The 20,593-nt window shown below is 41.1% G+C and overlaps 2 protein-coding genes across 2 annotated transcripts; one reads left to right on the forward strand and one right to left on the reverse strand.

Annotated features, from left to right (window-relative positions):
* The first annotated feature begins 76 nt into the window (after positions 1 to 76).
* On the forward strand, positions 77 to 10,961 carry naa35 (N-alpha-acetyltransferase 35, NatC auxiliary subunit). Its single transcript, XM_027166932.2, has 23 exons — positions 77 to 310; positions 1,253 to 1,381; positions 3,885 to 3,918; positions 4,036 to 4,150; positions 4,247 to 4,321; positions 4,450 to 4,617; positions 4,710 to 4,776; positions 5,407 to 5,450; positions 5,560 to 5,610; positions 5,696 to 5,779; positions 6,347 to 6,461; positions 6,567 to 6,745; positions 6,845 to 6,904; positions 6,994 to 7,100; positions 7,215 to 7,281; positions 7,855 to 7,953; positions 8,036 to 8,214; positions 8,599 to 8,738; positions 8,884 to 8,951; positions 9,353 to 9,493; positions 9,578 to 9,700; positions 10,428 to 10,508; positions 10,591 to 10,961. Exons 2-23 carry the CDS (start codon positions 1,261 to 1,263, stop codon positions 10,648 to 10,650), a joined length of 2,178 nt encoding a protein of 725 aa, XP_027022733.2. The 5' UTR covers positions 77 to 310; positions 1,253 to 1,260; the 3' UTR covers positions 10,651 to 10,961.
* A 65-nt stretch (positions 10,962 to 11,026) lies between these two features.
* On the reverse strand, positions 11,027 to 19,968 carry golm1 (golgi membrane protein 1). Its single transcript, XM_027166936.2, has 10 exons — positions 19,816 to 19,968; positions 16,829 to 17,000; positions 15,098 to 15,277; positions 14,912 to 14,966; positions 14,712 to 14,814; positions 14,458 to 14,578; positions 13,794 to 13,974; positions 13,470 to 13,610; positions 13,282 to 13,371; positions 11,027 to 12,359 (listed from the first exon to the last, which is right to left on the reverse strand). Exons 2-10 carry the CDS (start codon positions 16,958 to 16,960, stop codon positions 12,250 to 12,252), a joined length of 1,113 nt encoding a protein of 370 aa, XP_027022737.1. The 5' UTR covers positions 16,961 to 17,000; positions 19,816 to 19,968; the 3' UTR covers positions 11,027 to 12,249.
* Positions 19,969 to 20,593: the final 625 nt, after the last annotated feature.

A 20,593-nucleotide genomic window follows, 5' to 3' on the forward strand; every position in this document is an offset into this window, starting at 1 on the left:
AGCCTCCAAACCATTAAATAAAGTATGTGCTTCTGGGAAGTGTAGTAAATTCAGTGTGTTTTTATTTCTAGCAAAAAAAGCGTAGCGTGGAAATTAAATACATAACACCACACCGTGTTACGTTAAAACACCGATGTATTTATAAACGTGAAGCCGTTGTTATAACACGGTGAAATGGGTGTATGCTTGTAATATTTTCAATTAGGTCTAACTACGAAACCCACAATGCATTTCGGCAATGACAAGATTCTCAAGCGCCGCGTGAAAGCGTTGACGAGAGCTCGCGACGGACAGCAACAAAATTAGCAAGGTATATCATTTGTTTACGAGTATAGTCATGTTAATATGAAATAATAATAATAATTGTTGTTGTTTATATTGTTTTAGCTGAAATTAAGGATGCACTTGTAATCCATGGAGTTTGGCTGTAAGTAGTGTTAGCTCTCGTGCTAGCGGTAGGTCCAGCTAACGTTACTGAATGTCAGCTGAACGCCAATAAAAATAAGAGAGAAATCTTACTTTATCCACGTGGGTTCAGTCGTTTGACTGATCGAGGCCCTTGTTATTGTGTTGTACGGATATTAAACGACAAGTTATAATTGAATGAGAAATGGACTCTAGTATAATATTATGGTAAGCCTCAGTTCATCATATGCAGCTCTATATGGATCATTTCTTTGCTTACCTTCTGGAGAAAACTGGAGATGGGGCTCTATATTATTTATTTCTCCTCCACTCTATGATCTTAAGTTAAGCAGATCTACTACAGCAGGTGACAAGATCCATGATTCAAAGTTTATGACTTATGCCCAATGTTTGTGTGTTTGTGTTTGTGTGTGTGTGTGTGTGTGTGTGTGTGTGTGTGTGTTACTCATTGCTTTGTTTTTTCTTTTTTTAGCATCATCTGCTAAACTTGTTGTCAGTTTACTTTTTCGGACAGTCAGACCACACACTGTAGATGATTTCAGCTTTTGACCTGAGCTATTTAAGGACATTTTTTCTTGTTGTTCTAACCTATTCTTATACCAACTTTGTTTAGCGGCTGGGGTTCAAGTGCAGGGTCAGTGAATGTAAAGCCCCTGGAGAATTTCTAAAGACCCAGCAATGGATCAGAATTCACAGCATTTAAACCTCTTGTGGCAAAATCCACCTTGAGCGACTTGCTGTAGACACATTCTCATATCTTGTGATACATCGTATACAGATTTTTTCTCACTTGGTTAATATGAAGGCACATGTGTGTTGTTTGCAGCTGTCTCCATGGTGATGAAGTCGTCGTGTGAGGAGGATGAGGGAGCCTGGGGTCTGGGGATCCCGGAGAAGATGAGGAACAACACTGACTGGGTGGATATCACTCAAGACTTCAAAGCCTCCTGTAAAGGTGTGTTTGTTTCTCTTGAGTAAATAATCCAGGCTGGAATTTTGCATGTGCAGAGCCATTCAAAGTAAGATATTTTTAAAAAATGTATGTCCTTGTTCTGTGCCTTGTACGAAGCCCTATAAAGGCACCAACCCAGTTTAGCAGTGTGTTGATATTGGATGCTGAAGTGACTGTAATATGACTGACTCCCAGAGGACACAGAGTTCTCCCAGAATAGCTCTTTTTTCCACTGAGCAATGAGAGACGTACAAATAGAAGATATATTACATAATGGAAAGTATATTCATGAGAACATGTAGCAGTTTGTAAAGATGAAAACTGTGATTGTGTCCTGTGCAAATTTTTATATAAAGAATGCAATATACAATGCTTTACCACACTATACAACAATACTGTTCTACATGATACTGATCGTAATACTGCTCCATACTATACATTAATATACTAAGCTATTCTGCCATACTTCACTATACTGCACAGCACTATATTGTACTGTACTAAAGTTCTCCACGCCATACTAAGCTGTATAATACTATACAGTGCTTTTCACCACTATACTGTATTACAGCACTACTACAGAATTTATACACTTCTAAATTATGTTATGCTATTACTAAGCAGCACTATACTGTACTATAGTATTTGTACTACACTATTCTAAACAAGGCTATACTAAACTGTGCTGGGATTTACTACAAAACAACCTTCTAGTGTGTCATAGTAATATATTATAGTTTGCAATGTTGTACTTTACTAGTCGTCTAAACTAAACATTGCAATGCAAAACTGTACAGCACTCTACTGTACTATACTATATAACTCTGCACTATACTATTCTATACTGCATTATACACCATTATACTGTACAGAACTATACTATATTGAACTATACTATATAACTCAGCACTGTACTGTACAGCACTATACTTTTTAGCACTATACTATATTGTATTAAACTTTATTACTTACCAATGTACTGCACTATACTATACTATATTAATCAGCACTGTAGTACACTATACTGCACAGCACTATACTACACTGTACACTACACTATAGAACTCAGCACTATACTGTATAGTATATTGTTCTATACTATATTACTCAGCACTGTACTGTACTACACTATACAGCACTATACTATATTGTACTATGCTATATTACTCACAGCACTATACTATATTGTACTATGCTATATTACTCACCAATGTACTACATTATACTGTACAGCACTATGCTATATAACTTTGCACTATACTACACTGTACTGTACAGCACTATACTATATTATTCAGCACTATACTGTACTATACTATACGGCACTATACTATAATACACTATACTATCTTACTCAGCACTATATTACACTGTATTGTACAGCACTATACTATATTATTCAGCACTATACTATACGGCACTATACTATAATACACTATACTATCTTACTCAGCACTATATTACACTGTATTGTACAGCACTATACTATATTATTCAGCACTATACTGTACATTACTATACTATATTATTCAGCACTATACTGTACAGTAATATACTATAATACACTATACTATTTTACTCAGCACTACACTACACTTTACTATACAGCACTATGGCATTATACTGTACAGCACTATACTATAATACACTACTATTTTACTCAGCACTATACTGTACAGAACTATACTATATTGTACTATACTATATTACTCAGCACTGTACTGTACTATACTATTTTGCTCGGGTGTGGTAGCCTAGTGGTTAAGGTGTTGAGCTACGTTTACATTTACGGCATTTAGCAGACACCCTTATCCAGAGCGACTTACAACTGAGCAACTGAGGGTTAAGGGCCTTGCTCAGGGGCCCAGCAGTGGCAGCTTGTTGGACCTGGGGTTCGAACCCATGACCTTCCAATCAGTAGCCCAACACCTTAACCACTTATCTACCAATCAGAAGGTTGTGATCTTGATCCCAGGTCCACCAAGCTGCCACTTTTAAGCCCCTGAGCAATAATACTATACTGTACTATACGATATTACTCAGCACTGTACTATTCTTCCTCATACCATCTAAGAGAGTTTTTCCTTGCCACAGTCGCCTCAGGTTTGCTCATTAGGAATAAATGCAAATAATTGTACAGTACATAACCATTTAATGTCCTGTAAAGCTGCTTTGAGACAATGTCCATTGTTAAAAGCGCTATACAAACAATTGTACTATACTGTACTATAATATACATCACTATGCTGTGATGTAGTATACTATATTACTCAGCACTATACTGTACTGTACTACACTATACTACAGCAATACAATACTCTTCTGTAGTACACTACACTTCCAGGGCATAAATGTTTCATCATAGTATAAAGGTGATCAGTCAGAAGAACTCTGCAGTGACTTTTCTGTCCACAAAGAAATGAAAAATAAATATTAGCAAGAAAGTACTAGTTACTAACATTGTTGACACTTTTAATAAACGCTTGTCTCTTTTCCATTTGTGCAGAACTTAAGCTCGGCGAATTGCTTCACGACAAGTTGTGAGTATCAAAAATTCCTCGGTAACATCTTATCCCATTGAGGTCAAATTGTATTACTGGTTACTCTGTGTTCTGTGAAGGCTTTCCGGGGCATTTGAATGTTTGTTGTAATCGCAGGTTCGGTCTTTTCGAGGCGATGTCTGCCATTGAGATGATGGATCCCAAGATGGATGCTGGCATGATCGGAAACCAAGTGAACCGGAAAGTTCTTAACTTCGAGCAGGCTGTGAAGGTCCAAAATTAATATTCTTTCCTAATTACAATCACAATTTCAGTGAGACTGGTGTTCTTTTATTCTATATGCCTATAATTGTTTCTCTGTGGTTAGGATGAGGCAATTAGAGTGAAGGACCTGACTTTGCCTGAGCTCATCGGAATCGTTGACACATGCTTCTGCTGCCTGGTTTGTAAATTCCATAATAAAGCACACATTAAATCTTTATGGGATTTGTTTATGGATTCAGTTGAATTGTATAGACAAATGTCTGTTTCTTTTAAGAAGTATTTTTCTATCTCGATGTCTCTTGCTAGATAACTTGGTTGGAAGGTCACTCTCTGGCACAGACGGTCTTCACGTGTCTGTATGTCCACAACCCTGAGCTGATCCAGGATCCTGCCCTCAAAGCCTTTGCCCTAGGCATCCTCAAAGTGTGTGATATCGCCCGTGAAAAAGTCAACAAGGCCGCTGTGTTTGAGGAGGTGATGTGATGACGTCATTCGCCCATTCTGTTTTCCGGACAGTGCTCATTTGACTCGGTACGTGACTGTTAAATGCTGGGTTTGTGTCACAGGAGGATTTCCAGGCCATGACGTACGGCTTCAAAATGGCCAACAATGTGACGGATCTGAGAGTGACAGGTATCGCACGCTCTGAATGTATGACAGTCTACCACTCAAACATAGGACACAACACCCCGACTAATGTAAGACATTTCAGCTTGAAAGTGGAGCAGTTCACCTTCAAGCCTAATGCATTTCACTGCAAATATGACATTTCTGCCTCTACCCCCACGTAGTACATTATACCCTCAAACATAGAAACCCCACTCTCTGAAGCCCCTGTATGCAGGGTGACCAGGTCATGGGTATCTTTATTTCACACACTGAATGTGGAGCACATCACATCCTGGCTGTAGGACACTTTACCCTTGTACTTAAGGCTAATTCAGACTCTGACAGTCTGTCGCACTGTAAGGCAGTTCCCTAAACCCAGGTATTCAGGACACTGCTGCAAAAAGATTAGGGCCTAGAGACACATCTTATCATCAAATAAGAGAAGTTTACCCCCCGAATTGTACGACACTTCTACCTCTCCAACAAAGTAAGACAGTTTCCTTATCGAAGTTATCTCCAAATGTAGGAAACTTTACATGCCAGACATATTATATTTAAATTGCCGATACATTTAATACACCTGACCGTTAATATGGAGGCTATTTCAGCCCTAAACCTAGAAGAACACCTCCCTATCATTTTTGTTCACCACAGGAATGCTGAAGGATGTTGAGGACGAGCTGCAGAGGAAAGTGAAGGTGAGTCTTAAAGCCCAGGTGACAGGATGAATCGTTACCATACACAGCTTCTTGCATTAATGATGATCCCACTGGTTTCTCACATTTCCTTTCCCTCTCGGTTTCACAGAGCACACGGAGTCGACAGGGCGAGCATCGGGACCCCGAGGTGGAGCTCGACGTAAGACTGACAGCCAAATAAACCCGTTTAGCCACAGTCGTATTAGTGGTACTGTTTTCCATAGAACCTGTATGTCTCTGTGCAGCACCAGCAGTGCCTGGCCTTGTTCAGCAGGATCAAATTCACTCGCCTCCTCTTGACCGCTCTCATCTCCTTCACCAAGAAAGAGGTCTGAAACTTGGCACACTGGATTTTCGGTATAATTCGGACGGGATAGGATTTACGAATTATGATCAGTTCATGCGTGATAAACGATTGTGTAAAAACCACACAATGGTAGACACACCAAACATCCCATACTTCTATCCTACACCTCATTTGAATACAAACAGGCTGTTTTTACCTTTTATTATAAGCGCTCGTTGCATCTCACCTCAAGTGGAACACGATAATTACCAGGTCACATGACTATAACTATGAATGCTGTAACTGCCCTAAAACCCCTGGAGCTACCCTGTGTGTTTGGAAAACAAGGTTTGAAGTAAGTTTTGTAAGAGTATAAAACAAAATCTTCCCACATAAAGTTGTATTAGCTATATTAATCTTTTTTTTTTTTTCTTTTCCAAATCAATATTGTGACCGATTCAGACAGGTGCAAAATCCAAGATATACTCTGGTAACGATTTATTGCTCCACCTCACTACACATAAACAATCCCGTCCGAATAGGGCTTTAAATAAAACCGTCCAAACCGAAGGAGAGAAGGATGGCTGGATTAATGGAGTTCTTGTTTTAGACGAGTTCGGTGAGCGAAGCGCAGAAGCTGATGAGTCAGGCAGCGGATCTCCTGCCTGCGATACACTCCACCATTCCGTATGGCATTCAGTCACAGAACGACACCACGAAAGGAGGTATCTCACATACTACTTCTACTCATCTCATGCACCGGCTTCCACAGCGCATGTATTTGAGTCGCATATTATCTCTCTCTTTCTCTTCCTCCCTCTTTACCCCAGATCACCCAATCATGATGGGTTTTGAACCCTTGGTAAACCAGCGCCTACTTCCTCCTACTTTTCCCCGCTACGCCAAGATCATCAAGCGTGAGGAGATGGTCAACTACTTCACCAAACTCATCGAGCGCATCAAGACCGTGTGTGACGTCATCAACATCAGCAACCTGCACAGCATCCTGGTACGGGAGCTCTTCAGAAACACACGGAATTTTAATCCATCACGTTGAGCTTCTTTTAAAAATATTTGTGTGTATTTTTTTTTGTGTTTTCCTCCCCAGGACTTCTTCTGTGAGTTTAGCGAGCAGTCTCCTTGTGTCCTATCCAGATCTTTATTACAGGTATTACAGTAAAACTACTGCACTAGAGTGACACTAGACACACCTGCTGTTTGTAATAATTCCGTTTTTGCTTTTATTTTGTTGGGTAGACTACGTTTCTGATCGACAATAAGAAAGTGTTTGGGACTCACCTGATGCAGGACATGATCAAAGACGCTCTCCGCTATTTTGTCAGCCCCCCCGTTCTGTCTGCGAAGTGAGTGTGTATATTATTAAAGCAACTTTGGCCAAAGAAAAATAAATTTTAAAAAATCTGAATTCCCTTCTCAGAATACGATCGTGTGGCATTAACTGATATTTATGCCCTCAGGTGCAGTCTGTATAATAACCACCAGGCCAAAGACTACATCGACTCCTTCGTCACGCACTGCTCTCGGGTACGCAACTCTTATTAGCTCTCTACTAAGGCCATCTCAAGCCTAGCGATCACCGGAGTCTACTGTCTTTGTACAGTTGTCCTCATGTCCATTTAGAATTCCTGTGGTTTCCTTTTGCCTCCCAAAAGCCTCCTGGAAGGCAGATTGGTTAGAATGTATAAGCTCTAGGTGTAAAAGAGTGTCCTTCCTCCATGGTGTATTCCCTTTTGGTGGCTCACCAATGTACTAGAATGTTTCTAATGCATAAAGAATAGTAAGCCAGTGTTGATACTCGTGTATCATAGCGTTCTTCTAGATCTTAACTCAAACCACTGTCTGAGTGATTAGACTTTATACCTGGTCTCAAACAAATGCTAGGTACTGTTAGGACTGTTAAGACCTCCTACTTGAGACACTACAAAAGGCAGGAAGGGCCATTTGGTCCAAACCTTTATGGTAATCACATTTGTAATGTAAACTTCTTCACCACCTCATGACCAGTGTGCCCAGGATAAGATCCTCTGCCTCTCTGACCAGGATAAAGCACATGAATAAAGAAATAAATTGGTTAACATGGTAAATTGTGATTGACAGCCGTTCTGCAGTCTGATCCAGATTCACGGCCACAACAGAGCGCGGCAGAGAGACAAGCTGGGCCACATCTTGGAGGAGTTCGCCACCCTACAGGACGAGGTGTGTGCGTTGACATGCTCCAGGTTTAGAGTTGCTGTATTTGTTATTTTGGCTTCATCTGAGTGTTTTGTATCGTGTGAAGGCTGAGAAGGTGGATGCAGCTCTGCACGGGCTCCTGATGAAGCTCGAGCCTCAGCGGCAGCACCTGGCATGCCTGGGTACCTGGGTCCTTTACCACAACCTGCGCATCATGATCCACTACCTGCTCAGCGGCTTCGAGCTCGAGCTCTACAGCATGCACGAATACTACTACATCTACTGGTAGGCCATGTTAACCCCTGGAACACGTGTCTGATTCAAACACTTTCTCACCGTCGTCATTGCTTTACGGTCTGTCGCGTTACACAATCAAAAAGGATTCTTTATTTTTTTTCTCTTGGTTATCTGATACAGCAGGATATGTGCCAGCGCTTATATTTACGAGGCCATTTCTGACATTTGGCACATGCCTTTATCCAGAGCCACTTACATTTTGTCTCATTATATACCAGGAGCAATTAAGGCTTAAGGGCCTTGCTCAGGGGCCCAGAATTGGCAGCTTGGTGGACCTGGGATTTGAAATCGCAAGCCTTCAATCGGCAGTCCCAACACCATAACCACTAAGCTACCAAATACTTACGCTTAATCACTCACTCACATATGCAGGTACCTGTCAGAGTTCTTGTACGCATGGCTGATGTCCACTCTGAGCCGAGCCGACAGCTCTCAGATGGCCGAAGAGCGGATCCTGGAGGAACAGCAACAGAAAGGACGCAGCAGCAAGAAGAGCAAGAAGAAGAAAAAAGGTACACTTTACGAGTTCTGCCCTTGCTACCTCCATAAGTTTGTTCACTGTACGGAGTATACAGTATGTATGTATATAAGGAGAATAACACTGGACTGAGTAAACGGTGCATAAATGCGGTTATTTTTGTGGTGTTCTCGGCTTAGCTCGTCCTCTGGGAAAGGAGATCACCATGAGCCAAGCGTATCAGAACATGTGTGCAGGCATGTACAAGGTAAATTGTCACACACACACACACATTTAAAGTACTCATAGTTTAGCAAAAGACTAGAGAGGTTGAGGTGCATGATGCTGATATTATAATCCTTTACATTCACAGTATTTCTATTATTTACATATATATTATTTATTGCATCTTCAATGCAAATGAAGTCAATAAATAGTATAAATAAATAAAAGAAAATGTCTGACTTTCTCCATGTGAAGTGTGTGAATTCCTCTTGTTTACTGTGTTCAGCAAGCCAAGTTATATACTTTAGAGATTTAGACCACTCGTAATTTATACGTTTTAGTCATACCGTTTGCGAAATCCGACATCTTGGCTGATTGTATGTTGCGTTTTGGTACAAGTGGAGAAAGTGTCATTTCCAACACAATTGTAAATGTTCTGTCTAGACGATGATCGCCCTAGACATGGATGGAAAGGTCCGGAAGCCTCAGTTTGAGCTGGACAGCGAGCAGGTGCGTTACGAGCATCGGTTCGCACCCTTCAACAGCGTGGTCACGCCTCCTCCGGTGCACTACATCCAGTTCAAGGTGGGAATCCTGAGTAACATTGAAATTGACCTGCTGCTTAAAAAGGTAACACTGTGTAAACATACAAACGTGTTCGGTGTGCAGGAAATGTCCGATCTGAAGAAGTATAGTCCTCCTCCTCGCTCAGCAGACTTGTACATGGCAGCAAGCAAACATTTCCAACAGGCCAAACTCATCCTGGAAAACGTCACCAGCCCCGATGCTGAGGTGAGATCAACAAGTTCAGATTTTGTAGACGTCCAATGATCTAATTTAGATGCTTACTGCCTCATTCATTCATTTATTTTCTACTGCTTATCCGAACTACTCGGGTCACGGGGAGTCTGTGCCTATCTCAGGCGTCATCGGGCATCAGGGCAGGATACACCCTGGACGGAGTGCCAACCCATCGCAGGGCACACACACACTCTCATTCACACACACTACGTACAATTTTCCAGAGATGCCAATCAACCTACCATGCATGTCTTTGGACCGGGGGAGGAAACCAGAGTACCCAGAGGAAACCCCCGAGGCACGGGGAGAACATGCAAACTCCACACACACAAGGCGGAGGCGGGAATCGAACCCCCAACCCTGGAGGTGTGAGGCGAAGGTGCTAACCACCGTGCCCCACCCTTAGTGGCATATTATTAAAAAATAAAAAGAGTCTCATTGACCTGAGCGTTCAAGACACCAGAATTTACCTCAAAAGCTTTCAAATCTGAGACTATTAGCTTTAATTAAAATAAACAGCCAACACAACACTTGACATTATTCATTCCGATGGGAGTTTATGTAGATGTTTAGTGTTGATATTTATACAATACATGTCTGGGGGGAGAAAGGGGGGAAAAATATAAAAAGGAAGAATGTTTTACCACAGCAAATCAATTAGACTTGAAAAACTTTAACACACTGAATGCATCCATTTCCCAACATTCTTCTCGTCCAGGTGAATCGGATCCTCAAAGTGGCCAAACCCAACATCGTCGTGATGAAGCTACTAGCCGGAGGACACAAGAAAGACACCAAGGTAGACCGTCGTCACCGTCAGCCTTTCCAAAGATACATCAGTAATATTAACTCAATCGATACGTGACCTCCTTTTCCTTTAGGCCCTTCCTGAATTCGACTTCTCCGCACACAAGTACTTCCCTATAGTCAAAATTATCTGATGACAAGATCTCAAGATCTCATGTCTCCATCAGCTCTGCTGCCGTCACGTGACCGAGTCGTTTTCATCGCAGTTCATGTCGAGTCGCATCGCTGCTCGGTCCAAACATCACAATGTGACCAAGACTGGAAAGTTCTAGTGCTGAAAGAGTCTCCAGTGCTGATTTCGAGAGAACTGTTTCAGACAACAAGGTTTCTGTATCTCATGAAAATGGGAGTTTTGTATTTGGATGTCGTATTTGGATGTCGTGTGTGTGTGTGTGTGTGTGTGTGTGAGAGAGAGAGAGACAGTAAAGTTCTTTCCATCAACTTGCATGTGTGTAAGTTTTTTTTTTTAAATTCCTTATAATCCTTCTTTTCAAACACAAAATCAGAGCATTATTGGGTATTAGATTTTTATTGACAATTATTAATCAGAACATAAAAACACAACAGAAAGTCCCTGATATAAAGTCTGGCTCTAAATACAGTTCAATTTCTGATTCTAAAAGATGTCCTAAACAAGCATACGATCAACACGATTGTTACTGATTTGAGCAAAATAAGAATAAGTTAAAGGCCATTCTTAGATCAGATGTACATACATTCAGATTAGCATGAATTCTAGAAAGATCTACACTTAGCTTATGGGAGTTTTCATCCATCAAACCTCTGCTCCTCTGGACTGAGCGGTAACTAAAATATCATTTAAAAGAATTCTACACTGACCCGAAGTGGATTTCTATACAAAAACAGCCTTATAATATATTTAGAACAAAAATGTTTTTTACAAAGCACATATTTACACTTTAAGATGTTTAATTAACCCAATGGGGATGTGGTGGTTTAGCTGCTATAACATACATCCAATGTCATACACATGGATAAAAAAGGGATTTTTTTTAATTGATAAAAATGTTTTAATTGTTGCCAAATTTCTATGGCATTATGTGGTAAAAAAATTTCATTTAGCATGTCTTGTTTAATTTCTTACATACTCTAGCTAGCAATATAGACAGTTCTTGAGCGGTCTCAAAACAGCATTTTTATACTATACTCTCTGCAGTCCGATGTGTGTGTAGTGCATTAACGTAAACACGAATACGTCCTTGCTTAGCTCGTGACATCCGTTGGCATAGAAACCTGTGATTTTTAAAGTTTCGAATTTTTGTGTTCCCTATTTCCAGCGGTCTTTGAGTACAAAACTTTTACTTGGCAGCGGTTCTTGTATGCTACATCTAACCGGTGTGAGCGGTTTGAGAAAGAGATTTGACTGAGTGAAACTTCCACAAGTCTGCATTCAGTGTAATGTAATGAATAAAACAATAAAAGACCTCAGCTTTATAAGTCCCACTTGAACATGGTGATATTTGTGATATGTTTAAAAGTCTTCACGTGCATCTGCAAGTAAGAGCCTCAGCAGACGTGAGGAGAAACGCCAGCAGAACTGGACGATGTAAATTCTGTGCCTGTACGCCATCATACAGACGATAGTTAAGCGATCCAAGGATCTTGTAGCCCAGCAGGAACTGAATGGAGGGTTAATGACCTCCATCACCAGGCACGAGTGTGAGCCTCTCTTTCTGTGTGTAAATGTGTGTGTGTGTGTGTGTGTACATGTATTAGACCTCAGCAAGCTCTGCTTGTTTGTCAGCTTCGAACTCTGGTTCGTTCTCGTCATCGCCGTTGTAGTCGTTCAGCTCCTCCTCGAACTCCTGCATCGATTTTTCGTCTGCAAACGACAGTTGATTAAACGTCAAGATTAAAAAAATTAAATAAAATAATAAATAAATACATGATTCACCAAGAAATCCCTCGCTACTTGAACTGAAAGCCTATGGGGTGGAGTCAGACCTGATCTAGCTCCTCCTACTTATCCAGCTGGATGGAGTCAAGCCAGAATTCAAGTTAGCCTTATAGCTCCACCCCCTGGACTTTTACAATGTGGAAACTCAGTGGTTAAGGTGTTGGGCTACTGATCGGAAGGTCATGGGTTCGAACCCCAGGTCCACCAAGCTGCCACTGCTGGGCCCCTGAGCAAGGCCCTTAACCCTCAGTTGTAAGTCACTCTGGATAAGGGTGTCTGCTAAATGCCATGAATGTAAATATAATGTAAACCTTTCGAATAAAGAATTAAACCTTTTGAAATGCAACTAGATTGGATTTCATTCCCATTGTGTAATGCCACCTCTTCCTAACTGTCAAAGCAAAATAGCACAAGGTCAACCGATGTATAATCTGATAAATCCATGGATTTTTTTTTTCCCCAAGCCTGTTTTTCCATCATTGTATTATCTCTTTCATCCATTCTGACTAAACAGTGAAGAACCACGGAGGCTTACAAACTCGTTTATGCTCTGTTCGGTGGTGCGGTCACATCTGAATCGTGTGTTTATCTGTGGAGTTTAAACAAGCCTCCGTGCGATGCGTCATTGTTTTCTCTGCCCCTAATTCTTGTTTGCCGTCATGCAAACGACGAGCATTATACTGTCCAGCTTGTATCCTGCTCAACATCAGTCAGAAACCTAAAATCCATATTAACTTTATGTAATCGGTTGCAGCTCACTGTACATTGTACATAGTTCACTGCTGTAACCATGGCGCTGAAAATTTAGTGGAACTTTTTCCCAGAATGAAATGCCGGACGTTTGCACCTTTAAGTTTAGACAGCTGTTTCTCGATCTCGCCTTCGTTGTCGTATTCGATGGCGTCTTCTTCCTTCATTTTATTGACTGCTGCAGCGTCTAACAGAGCGACAGAACAAAGAAAGAGAATAAGCATGAGCTTTGTGTGCGTGTGTGTGTGTGTGTGTGAGTGGACCGTGTATTTCAGTTGTTAGTACCTGCATCCTTCAAGTCTCCGTCTTTAATGTCCATCATTTCTTCCATTTTATCGGTCAGGCTGTTCAGGGTCTTGTTGCCATCGGACAGTACTGGGGTGGATGGCGAGTGTGACTTGTCTGAATCATTCAGTGTTTTAACAGCTTAACAGTGAGACAGAATGAAACGGGAGAAATTACCACATAAACAACCATTCAAAAGGTATGAATCACTGAAAATGTCCTTGTTTTCCCACACAAGAAATTCAATGAATGTTCTTCAAACTTAAATTATACATATTCATATACTATTTGTTCGGTAATGTTTAGCCTGCTAATGGTGTATACCTTCGTCTTGTGGGATCTCATCGATTTCAAGGTGCTCCTCAGTTTTGGTCTTTGTTTCTGGAGCTGGTTCCTTCTTCTGTGGATCTCCGGAATCTCTGGATATCCGGAATAAGTCTTTTCCACCGAGAGCTTCTGACACGACTTTAGAGGCGACTGCTTTCTGAGTGGAGTCGGAGGAAGCCTACAGACAAGACAGGCAGGAAAGATTCTAGAAGTGAGTTCATAGTGGAAAAGTCAGTGAACGACACCGAGTTGCTCCGAGTCGTTCGGATTCCACCGAGTCGTTTACTACAGTGGGTAAACGATCGTCGTCATATTTTTAAACGTCCATGAAGCATTATCATCATACTGCTCCGATAAACACCGACATACATATTGTATACGTAACTAACAAACTTCCATAAATAAAGTATTTTATGTTTAAGGGAGCTGCAAAAAGTTTAAGAGGCCTAAATGTTACATACTGTACGCAGCCATAGGAAACTGCCCTGACTTCATTCCTCACACTATAGTCAGTTTAGTCCGCTTATTATATACGGACTAAAATGTTTTAGCAAAGTCAGACAAAGGTTGTGGCTAAAGGTGTGTTGCATTGTGTGTTACATTTACGTTTACTATCCATGAGCACCATGTGAAAAAATTAGATCTTTTATATATGATTTACCTGAACAACAGGTGCAGCTGCATTTTGCTGCTTGTATTTCTTCTCCACCTCCAGTTTAGCTGCTGCAACCTTTTCATTACACTCTTCCTTCTGAGCTAATATCTGGGTGTTACACTGAGTCCTGCACACACACGTGCACCAATACACACACACACACACACACACACACACAATTACAGAGAGATTATGTTCATGATTATCATGATACATTCCACTAGAATAAACATCACAGCACAGCACAGCGCCATCCTCACATGTCGTAGGTGAGCTTCTTATTCAGTGTGTTCATGTTGTTCTGGCATGACTGCAGCGACTTCTGCACATTACTGAGGTCTTCACGCAGACTCTTCATCTGGTCTAGAGAAGGAACCGAGCGCAGGGTTGTTTGATGGGTAAAATGGTCAGGAAAGTGATGCATTATAGGACAAGCAGAGAGTTCATTATTCGCACTTACTTTTCATATCCTGAACACTTTTAGCGTTGGAAGAGATGTTGAGCAGTAGAGTCTCCTACAACAACACAATGGATGCTGGTTAAGGAACAAAACTTGACAGGTTGTGTGTGTATGTATGTGTTATTGTTTGTTTATGTATGTATATATGAGTGTGCGTGTGTGTGTGTGTGTGTACGCATACTGTACCTTCTCTTGGTTCCACACGCTCAGGGCGCTCTGTTGCCGTCTCTGGTGAGCTCCCTCCAGCAGAGCCAATTGTTCTGTCTGTTTTCGCACTCGTCCCTCTGCCTCGGTGCGGCCCGCATGCTCCCGCGCCCTCTCGGCCGACACCCGCCTCATGGCTTCCTCCAGGTCCATCAGCTTAGTCTGAACATACAAACACACCAGATTATTAATTAGAACGTTCCTTAGTTCCATCATTTGCATTCTCATTAGCAGAAACAAAAACACACCGGAAATCGTGGACAGTATCGTGCTAAGAAATGAAACTGCAACAGAAGACATAATTACCAAGAGAGGACGTCGGATATGAAATCTGTCACTGTAATAATGATATAGTTTCTTTTACTGGAAATCCTTAGCCGCATACACATTGTGTGTACACACAGTGGGGCAAAAAAGTATTTAGTTAGCCACCAATTGTGTGTAAAAGACACCTGTCCACAACCTCTAACAGTCAGACTCCAAACTCCACTATGGTCAAGACCAAAGAGCTGTCAAAGGACACCAGAAACAAAATTGTAGGCCTGCACCAAGCTGGGAAGACTTCTGCAATAGGTAAGCAACTTGGTGTGAAGAAATCAACTGTGGGAGCAATTATTAGAAAATGGAAAGCATACAAAACCACTGATAATCTCCCTCGATCTGGGGCTCCGTGCAAGATCTCACCCTGTGGGGTCAAAATGATCACAAGAACGGTGAGCAAAAATCCCAGAAGCACACGAGGGACCTAGTGAATGACCTGCAGAGAGCTGGGACCAAAGTAACAAAGGCTACCATCAGTAACACACTACGCCACCAAGGACTCAAATCCTGCAGTGCCAGACCGGTACATGTCCGGGCCTGTCTGAAGACTGGTAGAATGTCATATGGTCAGATGAAACCCAAATAGCTTGTCATTTTTGGAGGAGAAAGATTGCTGAGTTGCATCCAAAGAACACCAAACCTACTGTGAAGCATGGGGGTGGAAACATCATGCCTTGGGGCTGTTTTTCTGCGAAGGGACCAGGACGACTGATCCGTGTAAAGGAAAGAACGAATGGGGCCATGTATCGTGAGATTTTGAGTGAAAACCTCCTTCCATCAGAAAGGGCATTGAAGATGAAACGTGGCTGGGTCTTTCACCACGACAATGATCCCAAAGACAACGAAGGAGTGGCTTCGTAAGAAGCATTTCAAGGTCCTGGAGTGGCCTAGCCAGTCTCCAGATCTCAACCCCATAGAAAATCTTTATAGGGAGTTGCACAGCGACAGCCACAAAACATCACTGCTCCTGAGGAGATCTGCATGGAGGAATGGGCCAAACGACCAGCAACAGTGTGGAAAAACCTTGTGGAGATTTACAGAAAATGTTTGACCTCTGTCATTGCCAACAAAGGGTATATAACAAAGTATTGAGATGAACTTTTGTTATTGACCAAATACTTCTTTTCCACCATAATTTGCAAATAAATTCTTTAAAAATCAGACAATGTGATTTCCTGGATTCTTTCCCCCATTCTGTCTCTCATAGTTGAAGTGTACCTATGATGAAAATTACAGGCTGCTATCATCCTTTTAAGTGGGAGAACTTGCACAACTGGTGGCTGACTAAATACATTTTTGCCCCACTGTATGTGTGTGTGTATATATATGAAGGTCATTATTTCCTCGTTTGTCACATTCAGTCTTGTATATCAGAAATCAGACAAAGCAAACCTGTAACGCCACATTTCTGGAGCTGGAAACCCAGTAGTTGAAGCCGAACAGGAGGATGCAAGCGGCGAGGGCGACCATGATCAATGGTGGAGAGCGGCCTCCTCTCCGGATGTTCACCAGCGTTCCAATCATCCCTCTGGTCTGAGAACACGGAACAGCAGTCACAGCAGCACTGGAAGCAAGGCACACACCGGTTAGAGAAAGTGTGTTGAATGTGAATGTGCTGAATCAGACAGCTGGGTGGAGTTTCACTGATTTGCTTCTTTTTTTTTTTTTTTAAGAGCTGTTTGGCCTGTTTTTCTGTTTGAGGTGTCAGTTATAACTTAAACCAGTAATTAACCTGAGTAATGATGAATTAAAATACAAATACTTGTACTACGGTTTAATCACCTACGTTGAACTCGGGTGACTGATTGGATCGCAAAACATAGTGCAAGTGTACAAACCTACTGTAAGCCATGTATCTGAAATAAACATTGGTTGGAAATAAAGTCACAGCCATTTTTTTAAATCTTAAATAAATAAACCGAGAGTCTCACTGGTTGCGATGCAAACTACGAAAAGAAACATTCCTTGGCGCACACTTTCAGTCACACTTCACCTTCCTTCTCTCGTTTGCATAAAGTTAAACACTGATGGATGTCTTCATGGTGCATGCCAATCTCCATGTGTGTGGCCATCGCTCACCTACTTTCCACTGTTTGTGTAGGTTCATTTATGCGTAACGTGATCATGTCAGCTGGAGGGCAGGAAAAGTAAAAGTAAGTGATAGTCTCTTGTTTCACGGCTGAATGAAAGGCAAAAACAGCCTGTGAGACACGAAAAGCCACCCTAGAGCACTTTACCTACTTTGGGTATCACTTTTAAAAGTACTCACTTTTATGTTGCATCTTACAATACAAGGCGTTGCACAGTAAAGCTCATCTCATCGCCTCCTCTCATGTCCTCCACCAGCGATACTCTACCACTCATGGCACACGTATGTTGTGGAAACCAATTGTCATAACAGGTTAAATTACATCCTGAACAAGTGCAGACATGAGTGCGAGTTACACGGGAATTCAGAACATCCCGGGTTCTGTAGCATGATGACTTCCTGCTCCTCATGAGAGCTTTTACATTATAGATTGCTTCCTTTTCAGACTAAACCTCCACACAGAGAGACAGAGAGTGTGTGTGTGTGTGTGAGAGAGAGAGAGAGAGAGAGAGAGAGAGATACACCATGCCTCTTGGACTGTGGTATTGTCAGGATTCGAACTCTAGATCTCCAGACGATGTGATTAACGCTTTTCCTTTGCACAACTCATACGGTTACACGTCTCTACATCTGTGCTGTCTATAACTTATCCAGAAAGGGCCGATTTGGGAACAAGTTTTAATTCCAGCCATGCAGAAACCACACCTCATAGAATTTTGAAAGTCAAAGTCATCTAATTAAACATGTGGAATTATGCATGGCCTGATCAGATTGGACACCCTGCTCTATCAAAACAAAGTATAGTTATGTATATTTTGTGAGAAAAGAACATTATCATCATGCTGCATGTTAGCACTTTCAGTAGGATGTCATCTCATTACATCAGGTTAACGTACAGAAGAATAGAGCCAGATTAATTAAACCTTTTTAAACAACATTTCTGTGTATGGAGCCAAATACAAAACCAAACTCACTGCCTCACAACCAATCAGCGTTCACCTGAATCACTGGTAGAATTGTAAATAATATAGATAATGTCTTTCACATACCACAGTATACTACATAACCACCATTATCTGTAAACTCCCTCTGGCTCTCTCTCACTCTCTCTCTTGTAAGTGCGTAGCACTGCTACGAACGCACGTGAACGTCCATGTTGGATAAGGAAACAGTCAAAAACACCCAATGATTACGGTATAGAGAAAGGACTAGTTTCACCCACAGGCTTTTTTTTTTTAAATATATACTTTTCTAACCGCACGCTTCAGAATCTGGCCAATCTGACTAGCTTTCTGTATTTCCACATGGATGGACTTCTTTTTCCAGAGTCCAACAGGAATATAAACCATTAAACAGTCAATGGATTAAAGTTTACTGCTGTTCGCAATCCTGGTGGTTAAACATTGAAAAACCTCTCTTTTTTTAACCAGGTAGGTTATGCGTACAGGAACTAATCTCTAAACCTGAAACACTCCCATGTTGTTTGGGTATTATATGTATATATAATAAAATGTTAGGTGTGTCTGGCAATGTAGATGATGTAGAAGTTTACATATTTAGTAGCTAGTTAATAAACTCAAATATAAATAGTAGTTTTTCTGCTTTATGTGTCAGAATATGTTTTAAAAAATATTGTTTAATAATTGTTTGTTGGTGCAATTAATTCTACTGAACAACTGGAGCAGCCCTTGAACACAACATTTTTTTTAATTGATATATGAATTGCTCATATCCATTTTTAGTAGGTACTAAGCTAGGTGTTATTACAATAGGAAGTGGTTCATTTATTTACAAATAATTAAGCAAGACAAAAAAAGAACAGAGAACAATACAAAAGGAAAAAAAGTTTTAAGGAAGCAACACGTCAACAATTTATAGATGCTGTAGGTCTCATATGTCTGCGAGGTGATTGGTTGAACAAAAGCAGTGCGCCAATTAACTTCCTCGAGATGAGGACGAATTTGGAATATTAACCAATTGTAAGCCGAGGGCGGGATTTACCGAAATACAGGTAGGAGGGAAAAAAAATAATGGTGCATTAGCTGGGTGGATTAGCACGAAATCAAGTCATTGGTCAAATCTTGTGTGTGCATAGAACTGGACGAGAATGTAAAATAGTTAGATAACGAAATCTAATCAAGCCAGCTAGTAACGTAGACCGTAAAACAATAAAGTTACACGACCACAGACTAAGGGTTAGCTTGCTAACCGAAATGCTAAGTTAGCTCATTCGCCTTATCAGTTTATTTTATAAAGTGGGACAGATAACAATTTATAACAGTATCCTTACCAATGTAAAGGTGTAGACGGGTCAGCTAGCTACAGTCGACGCACGCAGTCATGCCGATAACCAGGATTCGCTAAACAAAGGTTTACATCCGTCAACAAGCGCCGTTTGACTCGTAACAGTGTTGTGTCGTGCGCAAGCGACTCGGTTCTTTGCATCGGCTCTTTTAGGTGAACGCAAAGAGTCGACTCGCACGTGTTTATTGTAGTTGTAGCCAGGTTTATCAAGATTGATGTAACAAGTAACATTAAATGCAGGGTATCGAGTTAGTGTTACGTTTAAGATTCTCAAATGTAATCTTTTGAAAAATGACTTTTTTTTTTGTCATTTATGAAGGGTTCCATTAGACAATTTCTGTCATAGTAAGGAGGAGGGAGGAGTCGTAAGCCGTGAGCCGACTCTCTTAGATGTGCTAAATCAAATGATCCCTGACTCACCTTAAAGAGCCGGAATTCCATACGGTTGTAAAAGTGGGTGTTCTCGGTTCACCTAAAGTTCCCTGGATCAAATATAACTGCACTTATTATGCTTATAAGATCAGACTGCATGCATTAGGCAGAGATGTCTTCCTTTTTATATCCCAGAATATACTGAAAAATGGATATCATATTTTCCACTCAACAAATGCAAAGGCTGCATCATTTTAAACACTAAAGCAGTGATTCCATATAGTGCATTGCAGCTTGTAGGGAATATAGAGTGAACCACATGTGGAAAAATAAAATAAAAACGTTATTGTGGTATATTGAGGTTAGTAACAACTACAACAACAAAATCAACA

This window comes from Tachysurus fulvidraco, chromosome 14, assembly GCF_022655615.1.
Source record: "Tachysurus fulvidraco isolate hzauxx_2018 chromosome 14, HZAU_PFXX_2.0, whole genome shotgun sequence".
NCBI classification, from domain to species: domain Eukaryota; kingdom Metazoa; phylum Chordata; class Actinopteri; order Siluriformes; family Bagridae; genus Tachysurus; species Tachysurus fulvidraco.

What these genes read in the sequence shown, in the direction of transcription:
- naa35 (XM_027166932.2), top strand. Translation starts at nt 1,261, where the DNA reads ATGGTGATGAAGTCGTCGTGTGAGGAGGATGAGGGAGCCTGGGGTCTG. An exon ending in GACGGATCTGAGAGTGACAG is followed by an intron (nt 4,777 to 5,406) that starts GTATCGCACGCT and finishes TGTTCACCACAG; the next exon opens with GAATGCTGAAGGATGTTGAG. An exon ending in GAACGACACCACGAAAGGAG is followed by an intron (nt 6,462 to 6,566) that starts GTATCTCACATA and finishes TCTTTACCCCAG; the next exon opens with ATCACCCAATCATGATGGGT.
- golm1 (XM_027166936.2), bottom strand. Translation starts at nt 16,960, where the DNA reads ATGATTGGAACGCTGGTGAACATCCGGAGAGGAGGCCGCTCTCCACCA. An exon ending in GCGTGTGGAACCAAGAGAAG is followed by an intron (nt 14,967 to 15,097) that starts GTACAGTATGCG and finishes GTGTTGTTGTAG; the next exon opens with GAGACTCTACTGCTCAACAT. An exon ending in AAGTGTTCAGGATATGAAAA is followed by an intron (nt 14,815 to 14,911) that starts GTAAGTGCGAAT and finishes TTCCTTCTCTAG; the next exon opens with ACCAGATGAAGAGTCTGCGT.